Source organism: Chroicocephalus ridibundus, chromosome 3, assembly GCF_963924245.1.
Source record: "Chroicocephalus ridibundus chromosome 3, bChrRid1.1, whole genome shotgun sequence".
NCBI lineage: Eukaryota > Metazoa > Chordata > Aves > Charadriiformes > Laridae > Chroicocephalus > Chroicocephalus ridibundus.
Window position 1 is genome coordinate 18,262,161 of NC_086286.1, and position 14,413 is coordinate 18,276,573.

General features: G+C 38.5%; 2 protein-coding genes across 6 annotated transcripts in view; one reads left to right on the top strand and one right to left on the bottom strand.

Moving 5' to 3' along the window:
- Positions 1–3,014, bottom strand: part of CNIH4 (cornichon family AMPA receptor auxiliary protein 4) — a 28,911-nt gene extending 25,897 nt beyond the window's left edge. Inside the window, exons 1-3 of one of the 2 annotated variants that reach the window (XM_063328219.1) lie at positions 2,873–3,014; positions 1,393–1,461; positions 234–346 (exon numbers count right to left, since the gene is read on the bottom strand). In XM_063328219.1, the coding sequence (XP_063184289.1) occupies positions 234–346; positions 1,393–1,461; positions 2,873–2,941 (251 nt within the window). In that variant the 5' untranslated portion in view covers positions 2,942–3,014. The remainder of the gene's footprint in view (positions 1–233; positions 347–1,392; positions 1,462–2,872) is intronic. The other variant, XM_063328220.1, reaches the window with a different exon arrangement.
- Positions 3,015–3,031: 17 nt separating this feature from the next.
- Positions 3,032–14,413, top strand: part of NVL (nuclear VCP like) — a 45,139-nt gene continuing 33,757 nt past the window's right edge. For 3 of the 4 annotated variants that reach the window (XM_063328211.1, XM_063328212.1, XM_063328213.1), the window contains exons 1-10: positions 3,032–3,345; positions 4,916–4,989; positions 6,522–6,574; positions 6,663–6,759; positions 7,633–7,687; positions 8,177–8,443; positions 9,927–10,053; positions 10,344–10,420; positions 10,694–10,828; positions 12,468–12,569. In XM_063328211.1, coding sequence (XP_063184281.1) covers positions 3,289–3,345; positions 4,916–4,989; positions 6,522–6,574; positions 6,663–6,759; positions 7,633–7,687; positions 8,177–8,443; positions 9,927–10,053; positions 10,344–10,420; positions 10,694–10,828; positions 12,468–12,569 — 1,044 coding nt within the window. In that variant the 5' untranslated portion in view covers positions 3,032–3,288. The remainder of the gene's footprint in view (positions 3,346–4,915; positions 4,990–6,521; positions 6,575–6,662; positions 6,760–7,632; positions 7,688–8,176; positions 8,444–9,926; positions 10,054–10,343; positions 10,421–10,693; positions 10,829–12,467; positions 12,570–14,413) is intronic. The other variant, XM_063328214.1, reaches the window with a different exon arrangement.

Sequence of the window (14,413 nt, forward strand, 5' to 3'; positions counted from 1 at the left end):
AGTGAATGCAAGGAAAGGCCAAAAGCTTCCTATCCTTTATGCTGTTGGCTTTTTTGTAATTTTAGTTGCAAGCAGAGGAGCGTTTTATGTTAGGTAGATCCACAAAGATTGTTAGCAGGTCAAGAACACAACTGAAACATCTCAGCATGACATATGACTTATCTTCATACTACACGTAAAGATAAACTAAGTAACAATGAAAAAAAAAAGCACCCAAACCCCTTTGCACTTACCTATATATATTCCATGTTGCTACTGGCAAATTAAGGAGAAAGATGAACCAGTGCAATGAAATAAGCATTAATACAGTTACAACAGCATGGCCAATCACCTCAGGGACCACCCACTGTAAAAAGGGAAGAACAGAAAAAAGTTATATGCAGAAATGTAAATTCCTTTTTGAAAAGGAGATCTATATGGAGCTATCATCTGATTCTAATAATATCAAAACTCAGACACAAAATTAATGGAAGAAGAAAATTCATGTGATTTTATCACAGTATGGGGAAATTAATGCCTCGAGACAGATTCCACATGAGTAAGTCAGAAATCAGGCCATAAGATATTATTACAGAGGTACTTTATCTTAAGTATTACAAAACTTTCTAGAGAGAAGTTGTGTTTGAATGCAATGATATTACACAAACATTTAAGAAAGCAAGTTAAGAAAGTATAAAGTGCTCATTTGATATCACTGCAGAGAATATTTGATTTAGGAATTAGAGAAGCAGCTAATTAAAATTTGCACAGACAAAGGACATACAAACAACCTCAGGCTTGGAACAGATGAGAAAATTGATCAATATGAAAACTGGAATAAATAAATTGGGTCAGCTGCTGGCAATAACACATTTTTGGCTTGATAGTATCCTGTAGCATTCTCTATTACATTAAGAAAATACTTTTAAATCAAAGCGAACACCCAAGGCCACACTGATTTAATTAAATCAGTTTTAAGCAATTTGGTTAAAACTGTATTTTTCCTTATCACTTTAAATCTCTCTACTGTTCAAGAGAGGTTAGAAGCTATACAGAAGCATCATAGAAAGTCGCTACAAAGATGCCAGAGTTCAGTCATGAGCAAACATCCTCAGTGTGGCACCCCTACAAGAATGAAAGCACAGAACTCAAGAGCTCTGCAGAGTTAAATCTCAGCCCCACGAATTCAGAGTAGCAGCCCACCTCAGAGCACCAAGGGTCACAACAGCCTTTCATGACTGAATTTGCTGAAAGACGGGCATCCAAAAGAGGCAATCAGACTGAAATAAAGGATACATGCAAAATATTGCCAATAAAGTCTCTTCAGATATACATTATACCCCCATTATTTGTGATGCTAAGATGAAAGATCATTTTCTTAAACCACGTTAAAGGCAAAGAAGCATAATTTACTTTATTGAGTTTTGAGCAGCATGATCTAGCGTTAATGTAGTCACATTCCAAATCTGACAGTGTAATTATCTGAAGTCCAAGATAAGGAAAAATTGTACGATAACTCACAATACACAAAGCTTTCTTTTTATCCAGTAAGGTGGGGAGAGCACTCTGCTCGCAGCATAGACTGTCTTGTTCTACAGCTGATCTGCCAAAGGCGTTCAATTAGTTACAACTCATTCCTACTTTAGGTAGAAAGTAAGGCCACCTTTCATCATCAGGCCAAATGATTTTATTATGTTTTTCCAACGGCAACTGTTGCACAAGTGCTAAAGTTCAGTTCAACATTTTAAAAAGACCAAGGAGGCAAACTCAATCTTTTTAGTATCAGAATTATTATTACAACACTTGAAACCAGAACTTAAAAGGAAGAAAAAGCTCGTGCATTTTTTAAACTCTCCTCACAATAAAGCCTCATAGTGCAGTTTTAGGAAGTTGATCTACTTTTTTTACGTTTACAGCAACATTGGATTAATTCATCCTTTGCTATGAAATAAGAGGCTAACATCATTATCAAATGAACTTTCAGCAATTGAAATATGAAGATTTCAGGCAGAAAAGTACTCTCCAAAAAGGCTTAGCACGTGTGCACATCATCATGCTATGTCCTGTAAACCTCATGCTCCTTTTTTCCAAGAAAATGATAAAAAGCACGACATGTTTTTTTCTATCCCTAAAGAATAGGTGAAGTCTTCATTTTTCAACAACTAACCTATCCTTCTAGGATGAATTTCTCTCAAGTGCTTCTGTACTTTTTTCTGTTAGGAGAACTGGATAGATTCTTAAATAGCACCAGGATTTAAAAGACTATTCAAGAGACAATTCTCTTGTACTCAAAAAAAAAAAAAAAAAAAAGTCAAATCAGTGCTTTAACATTCTAACAACACCAGACAGCAAAAACTGCAGGCAAGAATATGGAAATACTGTTTGTTGAGCAACTCGCAGCCCCCCAGCTACGAGCTCCCATCTAAAATAGAGTAAGGTATCCCTACAATTAAGATACTATCGTCTGGCCGTATTTTCCTTAGGCCCGGCTAGTTTTTGAGGGCGTGAAATATGCTTCCAGCACCCTTTTCTCCTCACCACCGCCAAACCCATGCCCCTGCAGCCCAGACACGATGGATTTACCCCCACCACCGGCCGCACACGCCCGCGGCCGCCTGCAGCCCCCGCAGCTCCAGCACCCGAAGGAGCCAACACATTCCGGGCACTGAATCACTCGCCCTTTCCCCTCAGCGAAACGCTCCCGCCTCCCCAAAACCATCCCCCGCCAGCGGCCATTACCCAGCACAGGCCCTCAGGCCCCGCCGCCCTCAACCCACCGCCGGCCCCGCTCGCCCTCAGCGGCGCCTCGGCGGGGCGGGCCCGACCCACACTTCGGTCCCGCCGGGCGTGGGGGCAGCCCCAACCCGACCCGACCCACGGAGGTGAAGGATACGAAGTAGACAGAGAGGAAGATGAGGGCACAGCAATCAATCAGCGAGAAGATGAAGACCACCGACTCCATCCCGCCGCGGCCGCCGCCCTCCCGGCCGCCGTACGCCACGCCCCCCCTCCCCGCCCGGGCCGGGCCGCGCCCCGCCGCGCCGCACGGCATGCTGGGAAATGGAGTCCGCGCCTCAGGGTTGGCGGCCGGGCCGCGACCGGGAACCTGGCCTATTTTGAAACTTAATTAGCCGCCCAGCGGGTGAATTGGCGCCCGGAGGGAGGCCCCGCCGCCGGGCTGGTCTACCGGTACAGGCGGGCTTGCGGTGGCGCGGCTGAGGCGCCCGGCTGCCCCCGCGCAGGCGAGGCGCTGAGACAGGCCCCTGGGCCGGCGTGGAGGCCCTCAGGCGGGAAGGGCGGCGGGCGGCCATGCGGAGCCGGCCGGGACATTTCGTGGACTTGCGGCTGAAGCAGCGCGTTAAGCAGGTACACGCCGGGGCGGGCAGCGGGCTGCCTCCTCCTCCTCCCCGCGGGCCGGGTGGGCTCCCTGCCGCCGGCACGGCGCGCTTCGCCGGCCCCCTGCTCGCTGGCAGCGGCCTTGAGTATCCGGCCCGCTCAGGTGCCGGAGGGAGCGGCAGCGAGCGCCAAACCAGGCCTTGTCTCTCAGGGCTTTAAATAGACCTTTAAAAAGGTCTCTTTCCACACGCCCCCCTTTTATTTTCTTTTGGGTTTGTTTTTTGTTGCTTTCTTCCATCCTCTTCAGTACTTCTGATCCTGAAGCTGAAATGAATCCTGAAATGTGAAATGAATAATCAAAAAAAACCAAAACACTTGGGGTAGATATACATAAATTGGAAGCATCGATTATATTAAATGAATGAAGAAAGGGGAAAAAAAGTTATTACTTCCATAATGCACAGGTCAAGAGTGGGAAGAACAGTGATTCCTTCAGGTGGCATAGTGCTGTGTTATATTTTATGACTATTTGTGGTGACTTTGCAAATTAAACACCATTTTTCTGCGTTTGTGTATAAGTGTACTCAGCTTCTAATTCCTTAAAATGTGAGTGGGTGCTTGAGGGAGGTTGCTTATTTTCCTTTACAAGATCACAGTGAATATGTCTTGTCTATTCTGAAATGAAAGAGCTGGCTTGATTTATGGTAGGCTTGATATTTTCTGCAGGTCAGTAGCTGCCCAGGCGTGATGTGAAGTGTAACATGATTTTTGAAAATAATTTTGTATTCAAATATAAGGAATTTGATTGTATTAAGTAGATATATTAATTTAAAAGAGATTTTTAAATTCTCCTTGCTGTGATATTTGTGGTACCATATCTTTTAGGGAGATTCTCTGTCTCCTTTTTTTTTTTTTTTTAAGAAGGAATCCACTATTACAGTTTTGAAACTCCTTCTCACTCCGAATTTGGAGAGTGGGTGAAGAAAGCAAATGGAGTACAGTTGTACCTGAAATTTTGTACATTTTCTCACACTTCCACAATTGTGGTTTGAAAATGGGTTGGATCAGCTGCTGTCAGGAAAAAAAAAAAGGCTTGATGGAATTAACTTTCATTTATATACTTTTCTGTAGCATTCTTTGAAACATCTTGTAAAGATTAAAGTTCTTATTGTGACAGTATCCATACTAACTGATGTAGATTTTTTCATTTTTAAGGTCAGATATCTAAACCAAAAGGTTAACTGAGAGAAAGCAATAAATTTAGAAGGATTGACAATACTAATGGGTGTGGGTTACAAAGTCATCTTTCTTACTAAATATGAACAATGGGGTTGCACCAGCAGAAGTCACCAAAGCATCAAAATACAGTATGCTGCGTTTCCCTGGGAAACGTAGCTAGCTAGTTAGCTATGTCTTAATAAGCATTTCCTACTTCATTGGGAAATACTGTCTGGTCTGTTCCAAGGCAGTTCAAAGCTGTTTCTGATTTTCATTTTGGCTTCTAAGAAGAGTAGAGTTTGAAATAAACATATTTGATCTAGCTGTTCTGGTGAAGTGATTAACAATGATTTTATTTGCTGCTTAAAATTCTTCATTTTAGTATCTTGCAAGTAGTAAATGTGGCCAGTATGTTGACATTGGAATTCTAGCATCAGATTTGCAGAAAACCTACAGGTGAGCAAAGATTTGTATTCTTATATCCTACACTCAAAATATGGAATATATATTTTTTTTATTTTGCATTTGTGTATTTTTAATTATTTTTTTTAATTTTAATTTTATTACCAGTTGTTGAGGTTGATTGAAACAGCAAGAGCATTTCTACTCCAGTGTTCTCCTCTGCCAATATATTTAGTAACTTATATTTTATTAATGCATTGGCATTAGTTATGCATCTAGTGCATCATTGTGCATCTAGTTGTGGTTTGTGGGTTTTGTTTTGTTTTAATTAAAAAGCTACAGATGCATTACAGCATTTTGGTCCTTACCCCAGTGAACTTAAAATATGAGGGAAAATAACACTTCAGTGCAGGCAGATGGGGGAGATACAGGATTCAGTAAGACACTGAATCTTCTTCAGTTCCTCAGTGGGACAGTCAGTCTTGCCTAGTTATTTTTAAGCTGTTGCGCTTTTCTGGGTGAGGAGGAAGGTTGTCTTTCAGCATATCATTGGTGAGTGCGGGTGTTAATGAAGATGGAGAAATACGCTTATAAATACTTAAAGGGTGGGTGTCAGGAGGATGGGGCCAGGCTCTTTTCAGTGGTGCCCGGGGACAGGACAAGAGGCAATGGGCACAAACTGGAACATAGGAAGTTCCACCTAAACATGAGGAGGAACTTCTTTACCCTGAGGGTGGCAGAGCACTGGAACAGGCTGCCCAGAGAGGTGGTGGAGTCTCCATCTCTGGAGACATTCAAAACCCACCTGGACGTGTTCCTGTGTAACCTGCTCTAGGTGACCCTGCTCTGGCAGGGGGGTTGGACTAGATGATCTCCAGAGGTCCCTTCCAACCCTATGATTCTATGATTCTATGACTCTATGACTCTATGACTATGACATTAATTCATGTTTGCACAGTCTATTTATTTGTGCCTTGTTAGCGAAAGGGAGCCAAACACCTTGCTTAGGGTGCTTACAGGTCTTGGGGTTTTTGGTTTGGTTTGGTTTTCCTCTGTCAGCTATTGTATAAAAGCAAATAAATAAAATATACTCTTAGTAAGTGAAGATAAAAGGTTGATGATGATTGCTTGCAGTTAAGGATGTTCATTGAATCAGATTTTCTCATAGTGACTGTTGTTAATTATCACAGTTATTGCTTGCTGGACTGTCCTTTGTAGGCTGTAGTCCTGTGTCCATATGTTCTTTTTTGAATTAAAATTAAAAAATCAATAATGTTGTGAAGTAGAATCCAGCATGCTCATTTGTACATTGCTGCTTCTCTATATCTACAGTTAAAGGGGATCTTGATAGTTTTTACTAAATATTCCTTTAGAGACCGGTATAGGTTAGTGAGTTTATCTCATACCAGTGATTGAGCTATTCCAGGCTTAAGAAAAAACAATCACTTTTTCCACATAGTTGGTTTTTAATAGGAACTTGTGTAGAAGCTTGGGTATCAACTTACAATGTATTTTTTCCACTGAGAATGACAGTATGTTAGGTGGAAAAGCAGTTGGTGTAACCTATTTATTTTGTGTTTTTTCAGTGCAGAATATGGACGAAGAAAAAGAAATGCTTTTAGAATACAAGTTGAAAAAGGTAGTTCTGTTAGTATTATGTCAAAGACACCAAATTCTTTGATTACAATTTAGCTGTTTTCTTATCGTGTTTGAACTTTTTCTTTCAGTGTTTGGAATAATCAGTAATGAAAAAGAACGTGAAGATTTGGCAGTTTTAGAAGCTGAACATGTGGCAAAAAGAGCAAGACAACATGAGAAAAATGAGTAAGAAGAATTTTTACCATTAGATTACTTTCATTATGCCATTAGTATTATCATTTCTTTAAAGCTTTCTGTCTTTATGTTATTAAATTTTGGTAGTATAAAGGTTACTGATAGATCCTTGATTTCCTATAGGCTTGTCTTCATCAGAAGGTACCTGTAGTTAATGGAAGCACTTTTTTCACCGAAGACAAGATACTAGAGCCAATCATGATTTCTCTGTTATGGGGAACATACAGCCCTGAATTAGTCGTTATCCTTGGGGCTTCCTTGATAGTTTTCCACGTAAGGCCCCAGTCCTTTTGTTCTTAATCTTTCTTGGGTGTGAGAGATACTAGCTAAATCTGAGCGATAAGACTACAAGACAGGCTATTCAGAGTAAATCACCACTGGTTATGAGGTTGGAATTCAGATTTCCTAACTCTTAACCCTGGGTATAATCTCATGGACCATTCTGGTTTCTCTAACCTGTGACAGATATTGAAGGTCTCATGGGAAATTAAGACATTGTAATCAGAAGGACTAGTCTAGTTCGGCAGTGATTAGTTACTACTTCCCTTGTGCCAGCATTGGTGATTGTGTGATCTCTTGGAGAACTGAATCTGATTTATGTGACATCACTTTTTGTTTTAGAACTGTCTTTCAGCCAGGTTAACCAAGTTGATCCAATTCATCACAGGCTTGGAAAGGATGCATTTTTTAACACTTCCTCATAGTAAATTTAGAACATGCTAGTCAGGAGTTTTTCTCCAGTCTCTACATATCATGATTGTGGGGAATCATGTTGTAGAAATTGCATTTGTTCTGTTTTGTGGGTGTCTCACGTGCAGTTCTGCTCTGATACATTAATAGTTTTTGTCTTCCTTCCATGTAAAGGACTGCAGGAAGTGCCACAGATGTCTCTGATGATGATGATTATCCAGAAGATCTAGTAAGTTGTATTTTATTATGATAGTTTGTATTTGCATAACACTTGGTTCTATGTTGTGAAATTGCAACACGCTTGGAGAGTTTAAAAGTGGAGATTAAGATGAGGTATAGCCAGAGTTGGCAATTAAAACTGACAATCTATAGGGCTAAAAGGAGGCTATTTTCTGAAGAAAAAGGAAAAACCTGTGCTGGGGAATCACTTTTGAGGAAAGCACACTGGGAACCCAAAAGACTTGGATATCAAATGAATGAAATGATTGAAAGAACTGACACGTGTGACTATTACTCACAAAGGCTGTTGTCTCTTCAACCAGAAGGTGCAGTTTTGTATGCAGTCCTTCGATTTGCAGAGGAGTAGGTTGGAAGGTGCAGGACTGCTTTCCCCAGTGAGGATGCTAACTGAGGTTTATGAAAGTTTTCATTGGTCTCTTAATATAAACAATCCAAATTATAACTTGTATGTTTTCTTTTAAAATACACGAATCTGCAGTCTACAAATCACATGAACAGTTCCCTGCTGAGCTTATACAAGAAAGGAAATCCCGATTCTGTTCCAACGACGCCAAAAAATGAACCAATGGAAACCCCTCATCCTGTGCGAACAGCTCCTCAAACAAGCACCTGCTCGCCAGGAACACGAGTTAAAACACGCATCTCCGAAGGTGGCTGGTTCATTGATAAAACTCCATGTGGAAAAGACTTTTTCATTGACCTTTCTGAGGACGGAGAAGGAGATGCAAAGAAACTGATTTCTGAGGTATTGTGTTTTACAAACTCAATGTGATTTTAAGTAGCGAGTATGAATATAATTTCCTGTGTGATATGACAGGCTTTTGAAGGGTGATACTAAGACCAAAAAGACTGTCTGTCTTTCTGGATTTTTAAAATATATTCTTCGTATTACAAAAATGCATTCTGTGTTTAAAGATAATGAACATGTTAAATAAAAGGGAAAGATTGGCTTAAGGCCAGTGGAGTACTTGTTTTTAGCTTGGTTTCTGAAGAAGAAAGAGCTTAGCCCATTTTTCTGCTGTGTCAAAAGTGATTTTGAACCTTCTGGCCCATTTCAAGCATGTTTGCGGGGGAGGTAAAAAGTAAAAAAAATGTGAATTTCCTCCATATTTTCTGAGGAAAATGTAGTGATCAGTACTGGGGAGACTGAGAGAAAGGTAAGAGGAATTTAGCTGGTATTTATTCCATTTGCCAGTGATCAGCCTAACTAGTCAGGAAGCACATGGCTTGCTGTAGTCATAGCATGTAATTTCCCTTAGACAGTAGTTAAGTCTTAGTTAGCCTGGGGAAAGCTGAAGTTTTTTTGGATGGACGAGTTTGGGAAGTTGAAAGGAAATTGCATTGATTTGTAAAATAGTTAAAAATAGGTCCTACTATCCAGACATATTGCCCACTTTGTGATTCCCTTTTTTTTTTCTTATTTAGAAAAAACCAACCCTGTTTAGCTATTGAAAACTTTACATTTTTTTAAGGTAGATAACATTTATGTTGTTTGGCTGACCAGGCATTTTGGCAGGATGCTCTTTTTTATGTGAAGGAAGAACTACATTTACATCTACCTTTCTGATTATACAAAATGCTTGCTAAATAGGCAGATTTGAGAAATCATCCCTTTATCCTAGTAGTACTGCATCTTCTTGTATAGAGAAATTGAATAAAAGGGAGATATTCAAATTGTAAAATGTTTGCAATACTGTATTCTAAAAAAAAAAACCAAAACCCAACTTTCATTGAACTTTTTGTTTTTCTCATGCATTAGTCCGTTTCTTACACGCATTAACTTGTGTCAGCACTAAATAATATTTTCGTACAACCACTTATGACTTACTAGTAAATAAAATTGTTTTTTACAATGAGTAAATACATTGATATAGTTTTATTCATTCCCAAAGTGGATTGCTCTACGATATGCAAATAACTGGTGTCTGATTTTGGTTAGTGATTTGGGGGGTTTTTTTGTGGTGTTTGTTTGCGGTTTTTTGCTTATAAGTACATACTCTTAGCAAAAAAGTGACTGGTGCAATTAACCCTTTAAAAAAGGTAAAAAACTATGGGGAAAAAAAAGGATTTTCTACAAAAAGGTGTTAAATTCCTGCCTTGCTTGTCTTTATTCATATAATATGTGTAAGTTCAGCGTCATAGACCCTTATACATTTTGTTCTTTTAAGTATTTGCAGAAATTCACTGACTTGGAAGGTTTTGTATATAATTCTGGTTTTATGCCCTAGAAATCAACAGAATTTTCTGCCTTGGAGAGTGAAAGAAAGAAATCAAAGGGTAAGAGAACAAAAAGAAAAAAAGAAGAAATGCCAGATGTAGATGAAGAAATTAATGCCATCTTACTTAAAGACAAAGGTGAGAAGTTATTTTTGGCATGCTGCTCCAAACAGAGAGATGGTATTTTTCTGTGGAATCCCATTACCAGAGTGTTTTTACACTAAGGCACAGAGAAGTGACCTTGGGTGTTTTGTTGAGAAATTTAGCCTTAATGTTGGTACTAAACAAGATTTCATTCCTGTGTACTACCAAAAAATAATACTACTCCATGTACTTAGCTAAATGTTTAGGCTGAGTTCTTTCTTGTTCACTGTTAGCAACTACTATGATGCCATGTCTAAATTTGTGTGACTTCTCTTCCTTTACAGTTAGAAGTAAGGGACCAGAGCTTTACCACCCCTCAGTGAAGTTTGAGGATGTAGGAGGCAATGATGAAACTTTAAAGGTTAGTTAAAATTTTAATTCTGAGACACAGAATGCTCTGAATAAAATGAAAATGACGAACCAGAAATGCAGCAGAATGCATGGCACTGAGAACAGCTGCTTATATCAACAGCAGCAAAGTTTTGGGTGTGTTTTTTCTTTGACTCACCTTTCTGAAAGCAGTGACTGAAATTATATTAATAAAGATTGCTAATATTATAAACAGGCCAAAATAAAAGTTATCTATAATACTAATTTCCTCAATTTAAATGGAGGTCTCTCTTGTCCTTAACAGGAAATTTGCAAAATGCTCATTCATGTCCATCATCCTGAAGTCTATAACCACTTAGGTGTGGTTCCACCTCGTGGTTTTCTTTTACATGGACCACCAGGATGTGGAAAGACACTGCTTGCGCAGGCAATTGCTGGGGTGAGATAGCTTTACATCTACAATTTCTTCTGTTTCTGAATCATATTTAGAGAGAAATGAAATAATACTCCTTTACGATAGACTACATGGTTTTTCTCTTTTTTTATCTCTTTTCTCTCTGTCCTGTCTTAGTCTAAAATATATTTATTTTCACTTCCTATGTTTAAATTCCATCTGAATCTGTACTTAATAGAACCTCATATGGAGAGGGGACGTAGTGACAGGCTTTATGTTTGACTTAATTGTTTTGAGGCATTCCCGGGACAGCAATATAGGCATGGGTATTGCGGAGGCTATAAATGGAAGATACTTTTAGTTAAATTTACCAGCGTGTTTTGTTTTAAGTCTGGACTCAACCTTACCATCTTTTATGAGGGATTACATTCATTCTATTGGGTGGCATCCGTTAAACAGTGATTTCTGAATTCCAAAACTGGATGTTAGCTTGCCTATGTCAAGCTAATGATTTCACTGCATATGATGTTATTGGTAGCTTGGTGTATGGTGGGGCTGCTGTGCTGCTCTGGGTCTGTCTTGCATATAAATCTAGGGTCTATTTAGGGCTATTCAGTGATAACCATGGACATTTCTTTGTCTTAAATATAGTTGTTCCTTAAATGTCACATTGTAGCCTTAAATTTAGATATGCGTAAGTTATGAACTTTTGTAGTACAGCTTTTATCTTTGAAATAAAATACTGATGTTTATTTCTTAAAGGTTGGTTATACCCTTCTGACACTGTTTGTCAAATGTTTTTATTCAAAAGATTTGGGTTTTTTCTTTTTAATGCCTTACTGTAAAAAGGTACCTGTTGAATGAATCTGTGATATTTAATACTTCACTGGCTCTTTGTATCCTGCAAGGTTACTAAATTTAGGGGAAGAAACATGACACGAGTGAAAAATTTTCAGAGATGAGATAAATCTAAGACTACTTCTTAAATCATTTTCTTAAATAAGATATTGTCAATAGTTATTCAAGGCAAATTGTGTCCTCCAAGCGCCAGGTAGTGCCTGTGGTGGCTGCGATTTGTATAAATTAGGATTTTTTTTTTTAATATGTAGTTCAAAGAGCTTGAAATAGGCTGCAACTACCTGTAGCACTACTGTGCTACAGTCTATTAAGGTTACAATTTTATTTATATATTTGTAATGGCACAAAACCTTGACTGTGAGTTTTACAGGTATCTTAACGTACAATCCTGCTCAGATATTTCTGGAGCATGATTAGGGGAACCAAACCTGGTGGGGATCTCTTCCACACTACTAAGTAATGTTTTGTTACAGATGAAAATAGACAATTTTCTCAAGAAGGGAGCTCAAGGACAAACTGTAATATATGCGTTGTGAAGGATTGGGCAGGGGACCAAGGTGCAGAGCTATTTCACAGTGCAGTCATTTTCTAACTGAGTTGGGGAAACCTGTTTTTTGTATCCATTGCTGTTCGCTTGGCCAAATGGCTCAGACCCATTTTAAATTAGAGGGTGCTACTCATGTTTTTTAAGAGCTCTGTAAGATCTAGTGTTGATTATGTAATCTTTGGGTGTAGAAAGATGTCATATTGGAAAATATTTGTCTTCTAGGAAAGCCAACATTTCTAACCTCTGGATGTATCATACAATGTTCCTTGTCTCCTTCAGGAGCTTGAGCTCCCGATGCTGAAAGTGGCTGCAACGGAGATGGTGTCTGGAGTGTCAGGGGAATCTGAGCAGAAACTGAGAGAATTGTTTGAGCAGGCTGTGGTGAGATGCCCATTGGAAATAACACTGTGAATTATTTGTCCTTTTCTTTGTAAAGATTCATACTTTGTTGCTGCGGTTTGAATTTGAGTGAATATTAGTGAGTGAATCTTTATATTGCTGCACACACGTCATAGTGTCTCCTCTTCTGTGACCAGAATTCCATTGTACTAAGTGTCATGCTGTCATAGAGCACAAAGATTACTATTCTGAAATCTTGACAAAAGATAATTCATCATATCAATGTAAAGGGAGCAACATAAATTATTTACCTATTGGAGCTGCTTGGCTTGATATATAAAAACCAAAGTGACGTAAGAGCAGTCTACTGTGCTTTTTTGTTACAAGTTTTTTTGTTGTTTTTTTTATAAAGCAGGGAATTTGAGAGATTTAAGACTTTGGGGGTTTAGGTGTAAGATAAGAAATCTGGGACAAATATCATAAGAGCAGGAGTCAAGTTGAAGTCTTGCTTTGGTGTGACTTCCAGATTTAGTAAGAAGCAGAGAGAACCAGACAGGTTGAGATAATTTTAATTTTAAAAAATAGAGTTTTCTGGGTTTAGTATGTGACTAATGCTTTATTTCCTGAGCGCAGTTTTCTGTTCCTGACCTCTGAGAATGTTCTGGTTTTCCAACTTTATTCCATTTTTATGCTCTTACCCCACAACATACTCTAAACAAGGTGTTTAGAGTATGTTCCCGTAAAAAGGAATACTAAACAGGGCAAAAAGATTTATTGTGTAGCTGTTAGATTATTATGTTTCCAGTTCATATTACACTTATATTTTTAGAAAGCCTTTTTAAGATGTAGTTTAGAATAAAATTAAATAAGTGATGGCACAGGGTTTTTAGAAATTATGTATCTTTTGTATGTATAGTGTTTGAGGGGAGGTTGCTATAAAAGTTATTTTTGAAGAAATTAAATGCATTGCATAAAATAGGTTTAAAAATAAAATTTGTTGCCTTTCTTATAGTCCCTCACATTCAATTAAGTAGCTTTTCCACTTAGTTTTTGTCCCAATTTTTGTGTAGGGAAAGACGACATAGTTCCACTGTACATTGTGCGTGTACTGTGGAATCTTTGTATAACTTGGTTGCGTTTTTTCCCTTTATCAGATAGCGGAAAAGTGAATGACAACTAGATGGCGCAGTTGCTACCTGATAACACAGAATGCATGGGTTTTAAAATACTTTTTTATATGATTCCCGTATTTTTAAGGTGATTCTAGTATTTTCTTTTAGTATTCTTTTTCACTAGTAGTGCTTTTTGAGAATATTAATAATGTTTTTTCAGTTAAACACTATTCTATTAGTTACCGTAGTAGTTGTTCTACGTTAGTGTTGGCTTTTTATGAGCATGAAGTATATGGAATTTTAGAACACTTCTAGGAGTTTCTCATTGCACATTTTTCCTCTTTGAACGTGGTCAGGCTCTGTAGTAATCTTGACATTGACAGATCATTTTTCGTGACCACCTACTGCTCTTTTTGTTTCATTATGTGTGCCAGTAATACTAGCCCTTGAAATTCCACAGCTCTAATGTCACTAACAAAACAAACAAACAAAACAAATCAGACCTTTCTTGTCTGATTTTCTTTTCTGGACTTAAGCAAGTAAGCAGTCACAATGGAATATTTGTGGAAAACATAAAGCAACAGAGAGGTACATTTAAATTTTAAACAGTATATAGACACATTTTGAATCTCATGCCTATATAGAGAGGCATTTTGAATCTCATGCCTTAATTATTTCATAGCCTCAGCTCAGCACAGTTTCATAGTCCGGTGGCTCTCCAGATAGTAAGAACAATAGAATTGTTCTGGGACAGATTTATTGTGCAGCAGACTT